The sequence below is a fragment of the Gossypium arboreum genome, chromosome 12 (genome assembly GCF_025698485.1).
Source record: "Gossypium arboreum isolate Shixiya-1 chromosome 12, ASM2569848v2, whole genome shotgun sequence".
Taxonomy (NCBI): Eukaryota; Viridiplantae; Streptophyta; class Magnoliopsida; order Malvales; family Malvaceae; genus Gossypium; species Gossypium arboreum.
In genome coordinates, this window is record NC_069081.1 from 68,428,693 (window position 1) to 68,450,745 (window position 22,053).

At 34.0% G+C, this 22,053-nt stretch overlaps 3 protein-coding genes across 4 annotated transcripts; 1 reads left to right on the forward strand and 2 right to left on the reverse strand.

The window, feature by feature from the left end:
• The first annotated feature begins 507 nt into the window (after window positions 1-507).
• On the forward strand, window positions 508-2,954 carry LOC108480371 (trihelix transcription factor DF1-like). The gene is made up of 2 exons (XM_017783350.2): window positions 508-1,058; window positions 1,387-2,954. The coding sequence occupies exons 1-2, from the start codon at window positions 838-840 to the stop codon at window positions 2,558-2,560; spliced, it is 1,395 nt and encodes a 464-aa protein (XP_017638839.1). The 5' UTR covers window positions 508-837; the 3' UTR covers window positions 2,561-2,954.
• Window positions 2,955-3,812: 858 nt separating this feature from the next.
• On the reverse strand, window positions 3,813-5,417 carry LOC108481603 (uncharacterized). The gene is made up of 4 exons (XM_053022918.1): window positions 5,334-5,417; window positions 4,617-4,966; window positions 4,428-4,482; window positions 3,813-4,107 (listed from the first exon to the last, which is right to left on the reverse strand). Exons 1-4 carry the CDS (start codon window positions 5,415-5,417, stop codon window positions 4,039-4,041), a joined length of 558 nt encoding a protein of 185 aa, XP_052878878.1. The 3' UTR covers window positions 3,813-4,038.
• A 4,737-nt stretch (window positions 5,418-10,154) lies between these two features.
• Window positions 10,155-14,624, reverse strand: LOC128285592 (uncharacterized). Of its 2 annotated transcripts, XM_053023339.1 has the most exons (5): window positions 14,099-14,624; window positions 13,570-13,599; window positions 12,922-13,020; window positions 11,311-11,429; window positions 10,155-10,465 (listed from the first exon to the last, which is right to left on the reverse strand). In XM_053023339.1, exons 1-5 carry the CDS (start codon window positions 14,129-14,131, stop codon window positions 10,345-10,347), a joined length of 402 nt encoding a protein of 133 aa, XP_052879299.1. In that variant the 5' UTR covers window positions 14,132-14,624; the 3' UTR covers window positions 10,155-10,344. The 2 variants fall into 2 exon arrangements, 1 of the variants encoding a protein (XP_052879299.1); XR_008276079.1 differs by lacking the exons at window positions 10,155-10,465; window positions 11,311-11,429 and adding an exon at window positions 11,509-12,033 and having other exon boundaries at window positions 13,570-14,623.
• Window positions 14,625-22,053: the final 7,429 nt, after the last annotated feature.

A 22,053-nucleotide genomic window follows, 5' to 3' on the forward strand; every position in this document is an offset into this window, starting at 1 on the left:
AATTTGGAGCTTCCTTACACTCTTTTGGATTTAGTTTTGAAACCCTGGTTTTTGCCTTTTTGTTTCTTTATCTCTTATCCTAGGGAACCGAGGCTAATGGTTAACTTTATTTATTGCGCACCGTTTTGTTTAGCTTCTTTAATAACTGTACCTCTTTAATTATTAATAAATATTGCCTTGATATTATTAAAAAAAAGAGTTTTAACCATTATTCTATTTAAATTAAAACAAATAATATTACTTTCTTAAAAGAATAGTTTTAAGTAATTTTATAATAAAAGACTCAAAATTATAATAATATAATGAAAGAAGTATAATAGTATCACAAATAAAAAAATCATCACATAAAATTTATAAAATATATTTTATATAATTATAAACCATATTAGATTATGAAACACATGAATGAAAATAGGATTATATAGTATATATTTATAAAAGTTCAATATTTAATTGAATGGTAAAATAAAAAGTGGGATTTAAAATTTGAATTATTGTGCCTGAAATAAATTAATTAGGAAATATCAAAGGGAAAATAATCAGCTTGGTTTTTGCCCCACACAATGCACCGCAGCAACTCTTCTCCCCATCTTATCTTATCTTTTCTAGAGAAACCCTAATTCACCTCTGCCTTTCTTACCTACTTAACCCAATAAAATGGTAGAATTCTGAAGGAAAGGAAAAACTTTACCTTAAACAGAAAAAAGAATCCTTCCTTCAACTCTAAAAATATTTACTTTTTCCATATCTCCAAGGAAACCCCAATTAAAATTTTACAGTTTTTTTTTTTCTGGCTTTGGGGCTGTAAACTATTTTACTGAACTGCCATTTGTGATTATGGAAAATTCAAGTTTCCCTGAAAGTAATACAGTCGGCGACAACGTCAGCTTAGAGAATGAAGAGGAAGCTAAGGTGAAAAATGAAGAGAGTGAAGGTAATTTTTCAGGGAACCGTTGGCCAAGGCAGGAGACTTTAGCTTTGTTAAAGATAAGGTCTGAAATGGACGTTGCTTTTAGAGACTCTGGTGTCAAGGCTCCTCTCTGGGAAGAAGTTTCCAGGTTTCCTTCCTTTCCTTTTCTTCTCAACCATGTTTGATTATTTTTGAAATAGGAAAATGTTGGGTCCTCCACTGAAAAAGTGGGGAAATTTTGGGTTTTTGCTTAGCTTGGGATACTGATTTTCTTCTAGTTCAATTATACTGTAAATGCAGTAAAAACGCTTTATGGGTAAAAAACAAGTCTATTTTTTTTTAAAACTATTTTGTTTTCATTACACTCTCAAAGTTCAGTAATCTTAACAATCTTTTCTATATTTTTTACTTTTATTACATTATTATCAAGTTAAAGTAATTGATTTCGAGGTGCAATAATGGGATTCCTTTATCAGGAAATTGGCTGAGCTCGGGTATAATAGAAGTGCCAAGAAATGTAAAGAGAAATTTGAGAATGTTTACAAATACCATAGGAGAACCAAAGAAGGTCGGTCTGGAAAATCAAATGGCAAGAATTATAGGTTTTTTGAGCAATTAGAAGCATTGGATCATCATCCTTCCTTGGTTCCACCTGCCAGTGGAGATATTAACACTTCAGTAGAGCCTTTGAATGTTATCCATGATGCTATTCCATTTTCTGTCCGAAACCCAGCTTCGAATTTCAATGAAACTTCTACCTCAACGACTTCTTCGTCTAGTAAGGAATCGGATGGGACAAGAAAGAAAAAGAGGAAACTGACAGACTTTTTCGAGAGATTGATGAGGGAAATGATGGAGAAGCAAGAGAATTTGCAGAAGAAGTTTATAGAGGCAATAGAGAAGTCTGAGCAAGATAGGATGGCTAGAGAGGAAGCATGGAAGGTACAAGAATTGGCTCGACTTAAGAGGGAACGCGAGCTATTGGTGCAAGAGAGATCGATTGCAGCTGCTAAAGATGCTGCTGTGCTGGCATTTCTACAGAAGTTTTCGGATCAAACGACCTCAGTGCAATTGCCTGATATCTCATTCGCAGTTGAGAAAGTTGTTGATAGGCAAGAAAATAGCAATGGTAGTGAGAGTTATATGCACCTAAGTACCTCTCGTTGGCCTAAAGATGAAGTGGAGGCTTTGATAAGACTGAGGACTAATCTTGATATGCAGTATCAAGACACTGGACCTAAAGGCCCTCTGTGGGAGGACATATCAACAGCCATGAAAAAGCTTGGCTATGACCGAAGCGCTAAGAGGTGTAAAGAGAAATGGGAGAATATGAATAAGTACTTCAAAAGAGTGAAAGAAAGCAATAAGAAGCGGCCTGAGGATTCCAAGACGTGTCCTTACTTTCACCAGCTAGATGCTCTATACAAAGAAAAAACTAAAAGGATTGATGGCTCTGGTTATGAGTTAAAGCCTGAAGAACTTTTGATGCACATGATGGGTGCCCAAGAAGAACGGCTGCATCAAGAATCAGCAACAGAGGATGTTGAAAGCGAGAATGTTAATCAAAATCGGGAAGAAAACAGAAATGCTGAAGGAGATGCCTATCAAATTGTAGCTAATGACCCTTCTCCAATGCCAATTCTTGGTTGATTGAGACAAATAGTGACTTCTTTTTGTCTGTCTAAATTTTGTTTGAGTGGGTCAGAGTCAATAGTGTAGTGTCTGTACAATAGTTGCGTCGAAAGCAGATTTGAGTTATGAAAAGTTCCTTTTGATACAACATGGAGATGGAGGCAACCGAGTAAATGGTTCCTTTCCCTAAATGTATATGTTCATCATCATTTGTTTTGAATAAGCATGTGAGGCAAAGTGAAGAGTGGAATAAGACGAGTTTGTGTATTTCAGGTAGATCCTTTTTTATTTTTTTCTCTTAAGTGGGAAGTGGGTTGGTTTGCTTGTGTTTTTTATGAGTGACTGTTGTAGACCTGCATCAGCAGCATTCAACAATGCTACAATGTTAAAGAGGTTTGCACATTTTGATAAAGTCGTAATTACATCACTCGTGCACCTGCAATAGGATAACCTTTACACACTCTCTCAATCTTTGCTGCTATATTCTTCTCTAGTTCATCATTATTATTTACACTATTTCCTTTTGGATTCATCACTTTCGCTTTCACTTTTTCTAGGCTTCTTTTAATATCATATGCAATTCTTCAAACAGGATTTGAGATTGAGAGGTTGCACTTGATTCATTAATCCCAGCATTTATAATGTTTTCTCTTATTTAGTTGAGAATATTAAAAGTGACGTGGCTTGGGTCTTTTACTTTTCGATTCTAAACACTTTAGGCAATCTAACAATCAGATCAACTATTCCTTGTGCAACAGTTCTACGTTATAAATATAATTTCCAAATTCAAAAATCCTACATCAAGTGAACGAGACAAGCTGCTTGTTGATTTTATATGCATGCATGCATTACAAAATTAAATTACATCATAAATATTTTTTTCTATGAAAATTGAGTAATTTCTATGAAAATTGAGTAAAATTTAGATAAAAGTACCATGAAAACTGGTGTTAAGAGTTGAATTACATTTTATTACCTCTATTAAAAATAAGCAAATCATATAGATCAAAATGCAAATTGATTCTTTTGTTAAACTTCCTTTATTTCTATTATTAAAATTGATCTTTGTACATCAATATAAGATATACATGACACATTCCACTATATGATTATTCCATCAGCTATGACAGTTTTAAACATATAAACAAATAAAAATTTTAATAACAAAGACCAATTTACTTTTTGATCTGATGTACAAAAATTAATTTCTTCAATTTTTTAATTTAGGGGACGAAATGTAATCTAATTCTTAATATAAGAAACTCTATAGTTCTTTACCTGTAAGAATCATCATCAAGATCTCTAATCACCTTATATTTTATATTGAAGTTATACAATCTCTGTTCCCTTGTTATAAAAAGAAAAAGAAAATACAAGGCCCATTGTCAATTGTGAGACCAAAAACTAAAACTTTGGAAGAACCAATCAGTACTGCTTATAAATAGATTGATATTATTCTCTCTGTGTAGCTTCAATTTGAAGAAACACTAATCACCTCATGCTAAAGCATTACATAATGATTTGTATGCCGCAACACAGGTCTTAAATTTCTCTTCAGCCATTGCCTGCATAAATGCATCAATATCATGCGACTATTTTGTAGAAAGAATAGGAGAAATAAATCATAGAAGAAAAGATAGATGTAGCAACGGATCAGCAAGCTAAATGAAGCGAATAAGCATTGTTTTCGAAAAGGATCTCTCCTGTGCCCTACTACCCCTCTCGAATTCCCCAATAAACGAACGCACAAATGAAAATATATGAATTTTGTTTCAACCAACAGCCAAAATCATGAAGGGCCTAGAAATGTTTGGAGAATATTCATAAAACTGCAACCCACTATTCAATAATTTTATATAAATAATATTGGAAAAGTCTAACTAACCTGTGAAGGACCTTGATGTTTATCAGGATGCCACTTTAAAGATGATAAGCGGAAGCTGCAAAATGATTTTAATAATTTTAGAATACATACCGTTAAAAAAAGGGAGAAAAGGAAGAACTAAAATTTATGAAATCTTTAAGTCAGGCCTCTCAAAATTAAAGTAGAATGAAAACACTCAAAAGTACTTACGCCTTTTTAACATCTTCGAGCTTTAAGCGGCCAGTTGGAGGCAGACCAAGGATTGCTCTATCAGAACATGATCCTACAGCATATGACTCATCCACAAGTTCACTTTCACTAGAAGGCTCCCACTCTTCTGTTCTTTGATTGGTCCAGTCTGATTTTTCTCTCCACTCAAATCCAGATTCTGAACTTCGGAAAGTAAAATCCCCACTAAAAGACCAAGTATAACATTTCTTCCCAAACACAGCGTGAAAGATTGTCTCTGGATGATCAAAGTCATTAGAGAATATTTTTCTAAGCCTTCCTGTGTGTGAAAAAAGGACACATGAGGGCAAGCACTTGTAACACGTTAGCACCTATTTGTATGTGGATTTGGTTTTTACCTTGGAAACAAGATAAGCTACACGTTAATCTATTGCCACGTAACAGAAATATTAAAGGTACAACTTTGTCTTTCAACAAAAACATCATAATAAGATCAAATAACAACAGGGACTTAAATTAAAATGGTGAATTTTACTACGGATGATATCTTGGTATTATTGTCTCAAACAACTGGTTGATATCTCTGTTGCGAGATGGCCATTCATGCATGTGTCGGACAAGCAAAATGCGAACAGATCAAACAACTCCGGGGACAACTTTAGTGTGAGTCATTTGGCGGACTGGCCAAATACAAGAAGAATGACAGACTGCCAGTTGGCAAACTATCTAGTAGACAACCATTGGCGGACTATCTGGAGGATTGTCCAAATATGAACAAGACTCGTGGACAGACAAGACACGAGTTGTCTTGCTGATTGGCATACTCTAAGCTATTGAAGGGCAAACCATCAAGGTGTTAACCAACCATGCCAAGTTGAGTTGCTGTAGACAGCCCCGATGTTTTTGATACACATTGGCAAGTTGCCAACTTGTTTAGAAAAGTTGTTAGCTTATTTTATTTGTCTTAAATTTGATAGGATAATTTTAGCGGTGCTGATTGGACAAAAATCAGCCAATGAGTAATTTCAAGTTCCTAGGCTTGCCAACTTGTCAATATTTTTCCTATATAAGGCTACACTTTGTATGTAAATCATGTACAAAAATTAGAAAATATAGCAAGTCACATTTGATTGTTAAATTTGGTTTGTCTATCCTTTATTCCTTACAAAGAAAAACCAACAATTGGTATCTAGAGCCAATCATCTTGGAGGGTCATTTTTCTTTGCTGTTACCATTAAAATGTCTTCAGCTAGTTTTACACCCCCTCCACCACCAATTTTTAACGATGAAAACTACCATATTTTTGTAGCTAAGCGGATGTCGAGCCACCACAGTTGAAAGCCAATCCGACAATAACACAGATCAAACAACATAGTGATGATCGTGCTAAAAAGTTCAAGGCGATGTTATGTCTTCAGAATGGTGTTTATGGTATGATCTTCACTAGGATCATGGCCTACGAAACTCCAAAGCAAGCTTAGGACAAGCTGAAGGAAGAGTTTCAATATACAGAGAAGACAAGGCAACAACTTCTTATCAACTTGAGAAGAGATTTTGAGAACTTGAAAATAAAGGAGTCTGAGACTATCAAACAATATTCTGATAGAATCATTGCTGTTGTAAACAACATCAGATTACTTGGAGATCAATTTTCTGATGGTAGGGTAGTCGAGAAAGTCATCACAACACTTCTAGAGAGGTATGAGTAAAAAATATCCTCTTTTGAAGACTTGAGAGACCTATCTATGATCTCTCTATCAGAGTTGATAAATGCCCTGTATGCTGAAGAACAGAAGAGAGCAGCAAGGCAGGAGAAGCATATTGAGGGAGCCTTTCAAGCAAGAAATAGGGAAGGCTCGAGCTCATCAAATTACAAAAGACAAAGAAAGGCTGGACAGACAAGAAAGAAAAGCCAAGGAGAGATGGTGGAAAAAAAAGGATCTGCCATGCTCTCACTGCAAAAAGACCACTCATTTGGGGAAATACTACTGGTTCAGACCAATCATATAGTGCAGAGCTTGCAAGCAGCTTGGTCACATGGAGAAGGTATGCAAGAACAAAGTACGGACACAAAAACCGTGGCAGCACAATGCTCAGGCTCAAACTGCTGATGGGAACCATGCTCAAGTGGAGCAAGTGCTCACAACTTTATATTTTGCATCAAGAAGCAGAGTCGCAAAGGGTCGGTTGATTGATAGTGGATATACCAACCATATGACCTCAGATGAAAGCATCTTAAGAAAGATTGACAGAAGCTGCATTTCAAAAGTGAGGATCGGAAATGGTGAACTCATTCAAGCTAGGGGCAAAGGTGATGTGTTGATCAACACGCCATCAGGTACTAAAGTAAATACAGATGTTCTTTTAATGACTGAGATAGATCATAATCTCCTTAGCATTGGTTAACTGCTTGAGAAGAAATACTCTGTTATCTTTAAAGATAGTGACTGCACTATATTGGATTCATTGAGACAGGAAATTGTGATAGTTTCAATGTTAGACAGAAGCTTTGTGTTGGATTGGAATTTGGCAACCTTGAATGTCTATACCAGTTTAGTTGATGAAACAAATCTTTGGTACACAAGATTGGGACATGTGAACTATAAGTCCATTAATCAAATGTGCAAATCAAATTTAATTGAGAATATGACCAGAATTGAATATCAGAATTGGCATTTGCGAAGTCTGTCAACTTGAGAACCAGGTGAGGCTTCCATTTCCAGCGAATAAAGCCTAGTGTGCCAATGAAAAACTAAATTTGGTCCATTCTGATGTATGCAGACTCATGAAGACACCTTTGAATGGAAGTAGATACTTCATTTTGTTTATTGATGATTGCACAAGGTATTGCTGGATTTATTTTTTGAAACAAAAACTGATGTAGCTGAAGTTTTCTATAAGTTGTATAGGTTGAAAACCAGATAGAACACAAGATGAAGATGATAAGATCTGATAATGGAACCGAGTACATTTCAGACAAGTTCGAAAGCTATTGTGAAGAAGCGAGATTCATCACCAGCTCACTACCATTTGCACCCTACAGCAAAATAAAATATATGAGAAAAAACAGGACTGTGATGGACATGACGTGACGTCTGTTGTTTGAAAGCAAGTTGCCAAATGAATTTTGGGCTGAGGCAATAAACACTTCAGTCTATCTGTTGAATAGATTACCAACCAAGGTTATGAAGGAGAAGACTCCATTTGAAGCTTGGTTCAGGTACAAACCTTCAATCTCTCACTTAAAATTATTTGGTTGTATCTGTTTTGTTTATGCTCCACGGGTGAAAAGAAGCAAACTCGAAAGAAGATCGCAGCCTAGGATATTCTTTGGATACAGCAGCAATAAAAAGGGGTCCAGGATCTATGACCCATTTTGTAAGAAAATTATGGTGAGTAGGGATGTGTTTGATGAAGAGCAAACATGAAGATGGGATGCTACTGAAACTGAGATGTTCAATCAAGGAGAGCTTGAACAGGGGTTACAGCCTGCAGATGAACAAATTGAAGAAGAGTTTGATGACATACTAGTAAGGGGCATGCAACCAATTGCTGAAATCTATCAGAGGGCTGATGTAGCAGTTCTTGAACCATCGAGCTTTTGAGAAGTTGAAGCAATAGAAGGCTAGATGGATGCAATGAAAGCTGAGCATGATTCGCAAGAATAAGACATGGGAGCTGGTTGATAGACCATCATATGAAAAAGTTATTAGTGTTAAATGGGTGTTCAAAACTAAGCTCAAGGCTAATTGTGAAAGGTTTTATTCAGCAATTTAGTGTCAATTACTTGGGGACCTTTGCTCCAGTAGCAAGACTGGATATGATTGGAGTGTTGTTAGCTTTGGTGGCTTAAATGGGGTGAAAGATCCATCAGCTAGATGTCAAGTCAATTTTTTCAAATGGCTACTTCAAGAAGAAATTTGTGGAGCAGCCTCCTGATATTGTCAAAAGATGTGAAGAAAAGGTGTATAGACTTAAGAAAGCCTTATACAGGCTAAAACAGACTCCAAGAGTTTGATATGCAAGAATTGATGATTACTTACAAAATTTGGGGTTTGAGAAAAGCCTCAATGAGGCAACTCTTTATGTGAAGAAGGTTGAAAGGTCACAACATTAATAGTTTCTTTGTATGTTGATGACTTGCTTGTAATCGAGAGCTGTGATGATTTGGTGAAGGAATTCAAACTGCAGATGGAGAAGAATTTTGAGATGTCAAACCTTGGGATATTTCTTGGGCATGAAAGTGCAACAAGTTTAGTAAGGGATATTTATCAGTTAGCAAAGCTTTGCCTTGAAGATCTTTGAAAGGTTTTGCATGGAAAGGAGCAAATAAGCAAGCACGCCTGTAGCACTTGGAGAAAAGCTTAACAATGAAGATTTTGAGAAGGTCAACGAGAAGAATTACAGAAGTCTCATTGGTTGCTTGTTGTATTTAACAGCAACACGAACTGATATTATGTATGTAGTAGGTTTGTTATCGAGGTTTATGCACTGCTGCAATATACCACATTTTAATATTGCTAAGAGGGTGCTAAGATATATCAAAGGAATCGCCAACTTTGGTGTTTGGTTCACGAAGGCAAATGTAATGAAGCTTGTTGAATACAGTGACAGTGGTTGGGCAGGATCAGTGGATGATATGCGAAGCACCTCTGAATATCTCTTCTCACTTGGTTCTGGCGTGTTCTCCTAGAGTTCCAAAAAGCAGTCAACCAAGCAATTTGGTTGAGAAAACTTACTTGAATCTTGAATAGGATGAAACGACATAGATTTTGTGTGATAATCAATTTGCTGTTTCAATTGTGAAGAACCCTGTCTTCCATTGAAAAACAAAACGTTTCAAGATCAAGTATCATTTTGTGAAGGAAGTTGAATAGAGCAAGAAAGTGACTCTAGTTCAGTGCAGCACAGAGAGTCAACTAGCAGATATTCTGACCAAGCCTCTTGGAAAAGCAAGGTTTGAGAAGTTGAGGAATGAAATTGGAGTTTGCAACATAAAGGCCAAAGAGCTAGCACATACAGCAAACAAGCAAAGTGCGAACAGATCAAGCAGTTCCGCAGCCAACTATGGTGCGAGTAATTAGGCAGACTAGCCAAATACAAGAAGAATGAGTCTGTCAATTGGCGGACTATCTAGCAGACAACCATTGGCAGACTATCCGGCAGATTGGCCAAATATGAACAAGACTCACGAACACACAAGACGCAAGTTGTCTTGCTGATTGGCATGCTCTAAGCTATTGAAGGGCAAACCATCAATGTGTTAACCGACTATGCCAAGTTGAGTTGCTGCAGAGTGTCCCAATGTTTTTGATACATGTTAGCAAGTTTCCAACTTGTTTAGAAAAGTTGTTAACTTATTTTATTTATCTTAAATTTGATAGAATAATTTTAACGGTGCTAACTGGACAAAAATCAATCAATGAGTAATTTCAAATTCTTATGCTTGCCAACTTGTCAATATTTTTCCTATATAAGGCTACACTTTGTATGTAAATCATGTGCAAAAATTAGAAAATATAGCAAGTCAAATTTGATTGCTAAATTTGGTCTGTCTTTCCTTTCTTCCTTAAAAAAAAAAATCAACAAACTGATTTTATGTAGGTTATTGCCCCTTATATTCTTATGCCTTTGATAGATAAATATGATCTTTGCAAATAAGAATGGAAAATAACAGTTAGCTTTTGATGCCAAGACCCTAGTAACAGAATTCAATAACTTTTTCTATATCATGATGAGGTCCAACATTCTATTGAACAAGAAAAAGTTTTTTGACTGATGGGCATTTCACTAATGATATCAGGATGCTACTTTCAAACAACCAGCTGTAATTTGAAGACCTAAATTCAAATTCCTTGCCATCCTTTGTCCTATTAAATTGTGTCAGAAAGAAACGATGGAATTCAGTTACTTGTGATTATGTTAGTTGTCCGGGACTCTGTGCTAAGTACTCATTAGTATGAAATAATACATAGATGAATAAAACATAAGATTTTACAAACAAAACCAGATATAATATGCATTACTTTAAAAGCTATTTTATGAAAACATAAAGGGTGGCAACTATAGTAAGAATTTTTAAAATGAGAACTAAAATGGTCTTAGCCATTAAATCAAAATAAATGGTTCTAAATTTTAGATTTTGTATTTATCTTACTTATTAAAATAAAACTAACAACACCCAATCTTTCCCTTCTTCTTTTTTTTTTCTTCTCATCGTGTAATTGAAGTATTAGGGTGAAAAATTTTGGACAATTTTACTTTCAGATTTAATTTCTTTTTTTTAGAAAAAATTGGAATGGAAATTAAAATATTATAGGGTTATTAAGATTAATCAATTTAGGTATTAGGCATTTGTTTTTCTTAGATTGAAAAATTAGCCGACCATTTCATTCTAAAAGAATTGTGATTTTTCTTGATTAAATACCTAATATTGATTAATCTTAATAACCCTAATATATTGCTTTCCGTTCCAATTTTTTCCTAACAAAAAGAAAGAAATTAAATTTGAAAGTAAAGATTATCCAAATTTTTTTCTCCTAAGACTTCTACACAGTGAAAAAAAAAAAAAAAGAAGGGAAAGATTTGAGTGTTGCTGGGTTAAAATATGCCCAGTTCAGCTGCGAAAAAAGTGCATAAAAGAGGCTTTGAAAAAATTACTTAAAGAGACAAAAATATGAAAGTAATAAAAATGGAAGTGGAAGCTGATGTTTACTTTTTTTTATGGTTAGATTTCCTAGTATGTTGGTCAGAAAACCTCGACCGCCGCTTCTTAACCGAGCCATCTGAATCCCAACCTTCTGTCCTATCAAATTTCCATATTGGATCTTCATCCTTTAAACAAGCAAAGGCATGCATTACTTTATATTGTAATTTCAGGAACTAATGAAATGTGTAAGCTCAGTCTCTCGTATAATGTAATGGAGAAGCAAGATAAAGGTATTCATTCCATACACTTGAGATTACCGATTAAATAAATGAAAATTAGGGTTAACAGAATGAGATCAAATCTGTCATTAGCCATTTCTGAAAGGCTGTGACCTCACTCTTTCAATGCCTAACTAAAACCATAGGCTTCTTCTATAATCAGAGCCTATTTGGATATTTTATAGGAATGTAGTATAAAACAATAAAACTAAAATTTTAGATTACATTTTAATTACAGCAATGCAAATAATGAACAAATTAAAATTAATTCCAAGGCATGCACTTATTTTGACGACCAAGAAACATTCCAGCTTGGCTTGCTATTAGTCGATTACAACTTCTTCTGTAATGTAAACATGAGTGAAAATGCCAAAACAAGAAATGTGGTTTATGAGCCAACTTTAGATGTAGGTTGGTTGCCTTCATACTTTTGCTTAGAAGAACAGTATCCAATATTTAGCTCCACTGAAAAGAATAATTCAGATGCACTATCCTAGATAAAATGATTTGCCTAAAGACAGGAAAAATGTTAGGGACACTTATAGCAGGCACAAGAAGTAAATCAATTAGTAAAAATTAGCATAAATAGAATATTTATTGAATAAGGATTCTTCTTTAAAGAATCCCAATATATTAGCAGTATGCCTATGAATTAGGAGTCTTCCCTATTTTACTAGTTTCCTTACTTAATATATTTTACTAGTTTTCAAGGCTGTAAATCTCTATTTAAGAGAGTTATTTTCTTATTAATAAGATAAGCAGAATTTATACTTAACCTATGAGATTTGGATCTCTGTCTATCGAGTTCTAAGGTATCAACTCCCTTCGACGAGTTGAACTCTATACAGGATAGGTCACTCAAGAAACAAGAAAAATGAAGATAATCCCTCTTCTCAACGTGACTTAGTTGTAAACCATTCGGTGACTCAATCCATATCTAGGGAACATAACACAAAATCCACTAAAATCCATAAACCCTGCAGATTTAGTACAAAACTGGAGTTTATCCAAGGTCCTTTACATAATCAACATACTTTTAGGACCTAGAACCCATTTCATTTGTTAACCGACATGTCAAAACATTTACAATTGGTCAACTTGTAGTCTGTTTACTTACAGAACACTCAAAGAGTTGTAGTACTTTTAGCGTAAGAAAAATTAAACCAAATCGGTTGGACTCTTGCAATAGAAACTCCAAAGCATCGGGCAGAATGTTGGTCAATTGTTTGCAAAATAATGTAAAAACTCCTTGGTAAATCAGAATAAACAAATAAAACCATATAAAAGGATAAATCTGAACTTTTTACCACAATTACACTGTGAATATAAAATAAACAACGGAACCACACCTTCAATAAGATAAGGGTTCAGAAACAATCAAGAGTCCAGAAAAGTTTACCAGAAATGAAATAGTTGAGGCATCGGTATTGAAGAGAAGGTTTCTCAAAGCTCTTTTTGTTTCAGCTCGCTTTTGACGCATTGCATATCTTAAGTAACTCTGCATACAATATTTGAAATGCCAGAGAAGTTCTAATTTTGAAAAACAAATAAAGAAAGTAAACTGACAGAAGAAGACAAAATGTTCATACGAAGCAACTCAGGAAGAATGAAATTAACAAATAGCAAGATCTTAACCTATTAGTAGATAATGTCCATCACCTGATCAATGTAAACATTCAAATTACTCATGGTGACCTGAGGTGCATTGGGTTTCTATTTGCACTAAATGAAGATAGGAACATTCCCAGCCTAAGCAGAACAAGCATAAACCTAGAAATCCAATGACTATAGCTCAGCTATTAGACTTGAACTTGCATTTAGTCTACTAAAAGTTATCATAAAATTGCCTATCTTCCCTTTTACTATTTTATTTTAGTTAAGGGAGATTCGAAAACTGCTCTTAGCACACCGAAATCATGCACCGACTGAGCCCAGCCAAGAACAATATCAATACTAAGACACACCTATCTCATACAATAGGATCAAGAAAATTAAGAGATACATGCACAAACAATTCCACAAGTATTAAGGCCCCAAAGCTGCATACCTTAGTTGCTTGACGAGTGCTTCTTTCATCCTGCAAAAATAGTGTTAATTGCCAAACATTCTTGTATAATAAAAGACATAGGGACTTTGTCCTAATTCCTAAACCAAAATTTTAATACGCCTAAAGCTCAATTCTAAGCCGTTCTTGGTCCAGAGAGGGAAAGATGTAGAAATAATTGTTCACACAAAAGACAACTTACTTTGATCAAACATAGGGCCAGACAATATGGGGAATAATGTTGAACATTACAAACAGTAAACATAACGAGTATACGGTATCTAGTTAACAATAAAGCGATTTGCTCCATTGGCAGAACAGATCAATCAAAAATCACAAAGCAGAGATTTTTAACATAAACCAATCATGAAAACATTGAAACTCGTTTTTTTTCCTTCTTAATTCTTATACAAATTCATGAACTTGCAATTGGGAATATCCTATTCAAAGCTATTCAATTAAAATAAAAATCCGAACCCTCCCCCCAAACTCACCCATAGAATTCAACGTATAAAAAAAAAAACTTATATACCAAGGAAAACGGAAAAGACTGACAAAATTCCATTTACTCTTCCATTTTTCACAGGTAAAAGGGGTGGAATGGAATGAAGCGGCATGGGTTGTAGCAACAGTAGCCGTTTGTTTTGCAGGTAAGAAAGCTGGAACCAAGGAACTCTTGAGTAGGAAGAGGTTACGCCACCTAGAGAATTGCATAATTGAAGAAACCAAAACCAAACCACCTGCCTTAAGAAAGCTCTGGGTTTTGCTCTTGGTGGTAAATATATTTGGTTTTAACTTATTTACAAATGACAACAACAAGATGGTTTCACGGGGTCGAAGAGAACATAGCCTATATGGTCTCTTCCTCTTCCCTTCTCTTCGGTCTGCTTTTCTTTTTTGGTTCGATCCCTTTCTGTTCGGTCTATCTCAGTTGTTTGTTCAACGCATATAGAATAGAAAGTTATGCGTAGAAACCGTAGAAACGTGCCCTCTATTTCAAGATCGAATTTCTTCGGTTAAACGGAAAGTGATTCCAAATTTAATTGCTGAGATTATTAGTCCTTGAGTATTTTGTATCCATCATTTACCTTTAAAAAAATTCGATTCACTTATTAATATTCACTTATTAATAATTCTAAATGAGATTATTTCTTTTTAAAATAAATTCATTAAATAACAAATACTTGTAGTAGATTGTGAAAAATAAGCTCTATCAACACAATAAAAGTTTTAGCCTCATCATCAATAAATTATTATGATAATTTGACAATTGACTTTGTCACATCTCAAGCACAATATATTTGGAGTAATTGCAAGTCCTTAATGCGATAAAGAAATCAGCTTCAGATGGTCTAAAGTGATGAGCAAAAATCGGTAAAAAAGTCGAGCATTCATCAAACTAGAGACGTCAACAAAACCATCCCTAAATCACTTGTAAAATTAAGGTTAAATGTATAAGCAATACTAAAAAATGTGTTATAAGAATAGGCATAAATTTTTAAAATTGAAAACTTATTAAACAATAGAAAAATAAATAAAAAAATATAAAACTTAATATAACATGGGTCCAAATCAACTTGTGAAATCATTTATTATTCTGAAATACTATCAAAATAGAAACAAATTAAGAAGTTGACGAAAAGCCATCCACTTTCCAAGGAAAATTACTGGTGGCCGGTAGAGTTAGCAAACGATAGACATTATTTTTTGTCTATCATAACTTGTGAAGATAACAAATATACTACAAATAAATTTGTAAATTGAAAAGGGAGAAACATGTGGAGTGAATGAGTAGAAGTAAGAAAGGGTTGGTGGAAGGGAAAAAAATTGTAAGCGATAACTAACCCAGAGGCTAGCACATTGCTAGGCAAAACAAAAAATAAGCAAACGACTTTAAGAAAACAGAAAAAATTTTAATTAGGACATTTTTTTCAAAATGAGATTATTTTTTAAATAGATGAATACCCAATTAATAATTAATAATTTAGGTTTTACTCTCCAATGATTCAAAATTTATTTATTTATTTACTGAAAGAGCTACTAACTATGATGCGAGAGGATAGGAATGACCACATTATAACTCGAGAAATTGTGCTATAAACTTTCCTGTTTGGTTTTTTCCTCTTTCGCCAAAATTTTTTAAATGCAAATTACTATTAATGCTAATAGTGTAATTTAATACTAGACATTTGTCAATCAACTCATGTTGTTGTTTGATATATTAAATTAAAAATGTAAAGATAAATATAAAATTGCCTAAATAGATAAGACTTTTTTTAAATAAACTCGTAAAGATTAAATTTTCAATACATGATAAATGCTATTGAAAAGCGAATTGATATGGATTTTATATTAATTCACCTTTATTTTCAATAATAATTTTTAATTTATATATTTATCATAATCTGAAATCATTATTCTAATAATTAAATATCTATATTAGTTTGTTATTATTTTTAAATATTAGCATTGTTGAAATGTTATAAAATTTAATTGCTATATACAACTAAATGTGTATATCATTAAAAATTTTCTCATTTGTAAACAAAATATTTAAAAATTTGTTTCATTTTATAAAATTATTTTAATAAATTATTAATTTTAATATGTATTGATAACATATTATAATTTCATTTATTTAAATTAATATTGGAAAAACTTAAAATTTTAATTATTTAACATTCTAAAAATTAACATATTATTAAATAAATAATTAAAATACTTATTGTTAATAATTATTGTAAATATATGAAAAATATTATAAGTTAAGCTATAATATGTTAAATTATTTATTACTCTTTACTAAATTATTTATAAGATTTTGTTCAAAAAATACTTGAGTCCAATTTATAATTTATATTTAACAATATTACAAAATAAAAGTAGAAATATATGAAAATAAATGGAAACTTACCATAAACATTTCATTTCGCCTTTCTACCTGACTGATGTGTTGGCTATAGAACTGGTCATAGATGATGCCATTTAACACCACTTTTGGTGGGCAAGTCGGTTTTTTAGGATCAATTGCTACACTTGTCCTCCTGCACATCTTTGTAATTAGGTGTAGATATGGGAATCCTCGTGTGTGCCCTCCGACACATTGCCGCATTTTTGCAAGGATCTTGCCTCCCATGTAGATCTACCAACCCTACAAGATAGCATACAATAAAAGAGCACGATCACAGGTAACTTCTATGATGTGCTGAGAAGGGAACAATTTTGTGCTAATAAAATACATCCACATTTTGGCCTCTGGGGTCTTAATTGATTGTTCAAACCTTAACAGTTCTTTGGTTACAGTCTGAAGGACCCATGTACCTCTGCCTTTGAATAAAAAGTTTATTATTTCATTGTATTCCACCTCACTATTTTGTAAATTTTCGTAAAATTTTAGGGTATAGTGAGGAGTCCTATGAAATGCCTCCATTGCGGCAGAGGAGGCATCTAGGAAATTGCCTCACATAAAGACTTTGTTGTCTTGTCCTTGTAGGAAATTCACATAGAATTCATGTACAATTGATATCACAGTCGATTTTAGAGGTTGTTGGAAAAATTATGACCCCCTTAATTGGTTGACCCTGGTCATGATCGGATCGTGAAATAATTATGCGGAAAGATTGAATCCACGCTCAAGAATTAGTGGTTTGTCCACAAAATTACCGGCTCGGGTGACTAACGTCAAATGTAGTAGTTATTTTAGGTCATTTTTGCACTTGACGATCTTGTTTTCTAACACTTTTATAATTAACTATTTCATTTTTTATATTAGTAGGTTAGGAATTAAATATTAATAAAATAAGTATTTTTACGCATTTTTTGCTATTTCGATAACCCGTAAGGCTGACTTGGGCCTCATGAGTGACTAATGAGCTAATTAAGTGTGTAGGATGCCAATTTAGGTCTAATAATACAAAAGATGATGATCGGGTTGTGAGACAAGGGAGCCCAGTAGGCTAACGAAGTTGCCAAGGCCAGAAATACACTTAACATCGTGACGATGAGCTTTCTCTTGTCACGATGATGCGATAAACATAGGAGGGCATTCATGACAGTGGTGTTGTGACGATGAGCCTTCCCATGTCACGAAGATGCGACGATGGTAGGCCAAAATAGATTCTTTGGACGACACTTTTGGGGAATTTCTTTATTTAGACCCTAGCATTTATCAAAATATTGTATTAATTGGTATATCCGTGTATCTAGGATTAAATGGTCACTAAGTAGCCTGTTGCTTATATAAGAAACCTTAGGGTCACCGAAATTGCGTGCAAACTTAGACAAACAATTTTTCTTATTCAGTTTTCTTTATATATTTTTTTTCATGTTTGTTCAGTCGGAACTTTTCTATTTTAATGAGAAGACAATTACGAGCGGAGATTAGAATGGTGACTTATCGTGCATAAGTTGTGCCAAACGGTGAGACCAGAAGGGTATTTGTATGTTTAGGAAGAGACTAGAATAGTGACTTAGGTGGTAATCCTTAGTGAATATGAGACAGGAAGTGTATTTTTAACTAAAGGTGATAGATAACTCAATCTAGGATAATTAATTATTTAATTAGATAATTAGGGATTTAATCGATCATAGGCTAGAGGCTCACATTGTCGACATTAAGAATAGGAAACTCCATTAGGTTAATTTAGGTTTATTAATTTAATTAGTTTAATCAAAATATTAATTTGGATTCACACTACTAATTCGTGACTCAATTAGATTAGTAATTATTTTCTGTAATTAACTTAATAAGAGTTTCTCCAATCTGCAATTCCTTGGGTACGATCCTCGAAATACTTACTAGTATTTCATTGTAAACTTTACTATAATACAATTTGACCCATACGCTTGCAGACACCGTCGATTTAATTTTATATATTTTTGGTGTGATATTTATACTATAGACAATAACATGTGCATAGGCGGTCATAGAAACATAAGTCCAAATTTAGGAATAATTAGGGGTTAAATTAAAAGAAGCCATAAGTTGGCAGCTTCTACCGAAAAATCAAGAAAATCTTGTGGCTAATTTGGACATAGTTGAGTTTCAATTCTGGTTCAGTAGGATAAGAACCAATTGTTTCTTTAGTGGGAGACAAAATGATTACCAATATATGATTTTTATAAGGTTGAAGACTGTGCGTGAAGGGCTATAAGTAACTGAAAAGTGAACTCCCAAGTTGAATTCTTTTCAATTCCGTTTTATTTTCTTCTCTTCTTCATCTTCTTCTTTGGTTTCTCCGAAGAAGAGATAATTATGGGAAGCTCTATATGGAGCGGTGACCATGAGGTTTGAGTCAGAAAAGTAGAGAATCCAATGAGTTGGTAAGGTTCTAAGTCCTTTGGTGTTTGTAAATTTAAGAAATGAAGTTAAAAATTTTCAGAACCTTTGAGGGGTTCTACATGTTCCTGGAAATTGAGTTTTTAAGATGGAATGCTAAGTTTAATTTCTAACTTTGGTTGCCATGCTTAGTTTCCAGGAGAATGAAAGCTTTAGCGTTTGGAAAAGCTAAGCTAATGAGGCAAAGAAGCATCAGGAGAGTTTATATACTCCATTCCTAGGATGTTGTATGGTTGGCATGAATTTATGTTGAGTTTAGAGAAAGTTCTGTAATGATGTATAACCTTTGCTGATTAAGAATACGTTGCATGTATAAGATTGTGTAGGTATATGAGTATCTGCAAATGTATTCCGATATGCATGAAATGGTTATAATTCCATGTTAAAAAAGTAGCATACTCCATTATAATATGTTTACGAAATACATGTTTATAACGGTGGAGTACAGAGGGAAAGTTTTTGATGGGTTAGATTTAGTTAGGATTTGGCAATGTATAGGTTTAGACGAATGATTTTTTGAAATGGAATTTTTGTTTACAGCAACCCAAAAATATTGGGTACGAACCGTAATGTGCGAAGCTCCGGACCTTACAGAATGGACACTATGGTGTTCAGGCATGAAGCTTAGAAGTGAGGTGGAATGGATGGGCTGTAATGGGGTATAATGTGTAAAACTATAGCTCGGCTATGGTAACATAGAGAGTTTGCCAAGACATTAAACATGGGATATAATGTGTAAGACCATAGCTCGACTATGGCAACATAGAGAGTCCACCAAGACATTAAACATGGGGTATGATGTGTAAGACCATATCTCGACTATGACATCATATAGAGTTCATCGAGGCAATAAACTCGGGGTAGTCAGCTGGGATAATAAAAATGGGGTATTCCGTCGGGACAGTAATTGCAAAAAATCATGCAATGAGGAAAAAAGTTAGAAGAAAAAGACAAGTGTTGGCAAGCGATAGCTAGCCAATGGGATTGAAGAATTCATCGAAAAAGGAAAAAGTAATAGAAATGGGAAAAGTCTATCAAAATGATAAACGTGGAAGCCGGTAGGGCATATAGTAGTAACCCATTAAGAATTAGGTAGGCGAATTATGTGACAGTAATTCCTTGTTTATAGGTAAACGAAAGAGGGATTTAGTTGGAACCTATTGATAGAAAGAGGCACTAATAAGGATTTATCCAAGTGACAGCTATGTCTGTCAAGACTATTCTTCTTTGAGGAGAATCTATTGCAAGTATACCTCCAATAGAGTCAGTTTCATACGGAACCATGATATAAGAGAAATTGTAGACTCAAATGGTCATTCAGATAGCAGTCTGCTGGATACTGTAGGCCAAAATAGTCCACAATAGATGAACATGTTACACCTTAAAATCAAAGTAACACAAATTGGGTGAGTTAGGAGGAAGTAATCCAAACCACTTTTCAAACTGAACGTAGGAAATGAGATTAAGTCCACTAGAGTGGCATGGGCCTTCATTAGTTAAACTTTCCAATGGGATGTCAACAAGTTCTTCAAGACTATAGTAAGAAAAGGGAGTCCACTAAGGACTAGTTAGATTAAAAATGTTCGCCAAAGAAGACATAACCAAAGGGTCCTTAGGGTAGAAGCTCAGGAAAACAACCTTATAAGTACATGGTGGAAAACAAGATTCATACTGGTAACTGACCATCAAACTTTTTAATTAAATATTAAATATAAAAGTTATGAGTAGATGGACATCTTATATAATGGATGGATAAAACAAAGAATATATGTGAAGAAAAGACAGAGTTTGCAGTTATGGCGAGACATTTGAAAAACCACCAAACTAGTCGGATGGCTATAGGACCGACCAAGGAAAGATCACTTAACAATCTATTTGCCAATGGGCAAGCTCAGAAAATGATTTAGAGACCACCATTCCATAATCATCCTAAAATCATCAAGGAGTTAAACGTGCTTAATTTCTTTTCATTTACTACCTTTGCAGGATGGGGTCTATTTTTGAGTAATGTAGTAAAGAAACTCACTAAGTTCTTTTGAACTTACAGGATTTTTGGCCTATGTTTGCAGGACTCGTTGGGTGAATAAGGATCTTGAGGCGGGGCCAAGCTAGACCTTGTAAAACCAAAGAACATTGTTAGTAAGATGTCATGCACATAAAAGGGGTACCTTCAAAGGCTTTGCCTCAGGGTTAGATATATTTTAAATAAGTTGTTTTCTTAGAATTTAAAATTTCAAGCTAGTAAAATTATGTTTGGTTTAAGATTCTTGTTGTAAAAAATATCTATAATAAAGTAATAAATTCTTATGGCGAATATTTTGATTAAAGTATTAGATCAAACCGATTCAATTGTGACACTACATACCCAAACTCGGCAATCGGGTTGGGCAAGGGCGTTACAATTTTAGTGGTATCAAAGCACGATTTAGTTGATCCTCTTAACGTAGGAATTGGAGGGAATACCCCTTATATGCATGACGTTCGACCAGGCTAGGTCCTTTGAGTCCTCATTTTTATTAAGTTATTATGTGATATGTGTAGATGTATTCACCTAAATTGGCGGACATAGACGAAAGTAAAGGCAGACGATTTGAAAAAAAGTACAAATAAAGGATAAGTAAAGAGATTATTTATCTGGAATTGGTTCTTTATTCAAGAGTACTTAGTATATTAGGGAGTGGCGTCCCTGATATAATATAGAGATAGGTGAAACCAGAAAGGTATCTTATCGTGGATAAGTTGTGCCAAGCGGTGAGACCAGGAGGGTATCTGTATGCCTAGGAGGAGACTAGAATGGTGACTTAGGTGGTAATCCTTAATGAAGATGAGACCAAAAGAGTGTTCTTCACTAAGGGTGATAAATAACTTAATCTACGATAACTAATTATTTAATTAGATAATTAAGGATTTAATTGATCATAGGTTAGAGGCTCGGATTGTCGACACTAGGAATAGGAAATTCCATTAGGTTAATTTAGGTTTACCAATTTAATTAGTTTAATTAAAACAATAATTTGGATGCACACTATGAATTCATGACTCGATTAGATTAGTAATTATTTTCTGTAATTAATTTAATATGAGTTTCTTTAATCTGCATTCCTTTGGGTATGATCCTCGAAATACTTACAAGTGTTTTGTTGTAAACT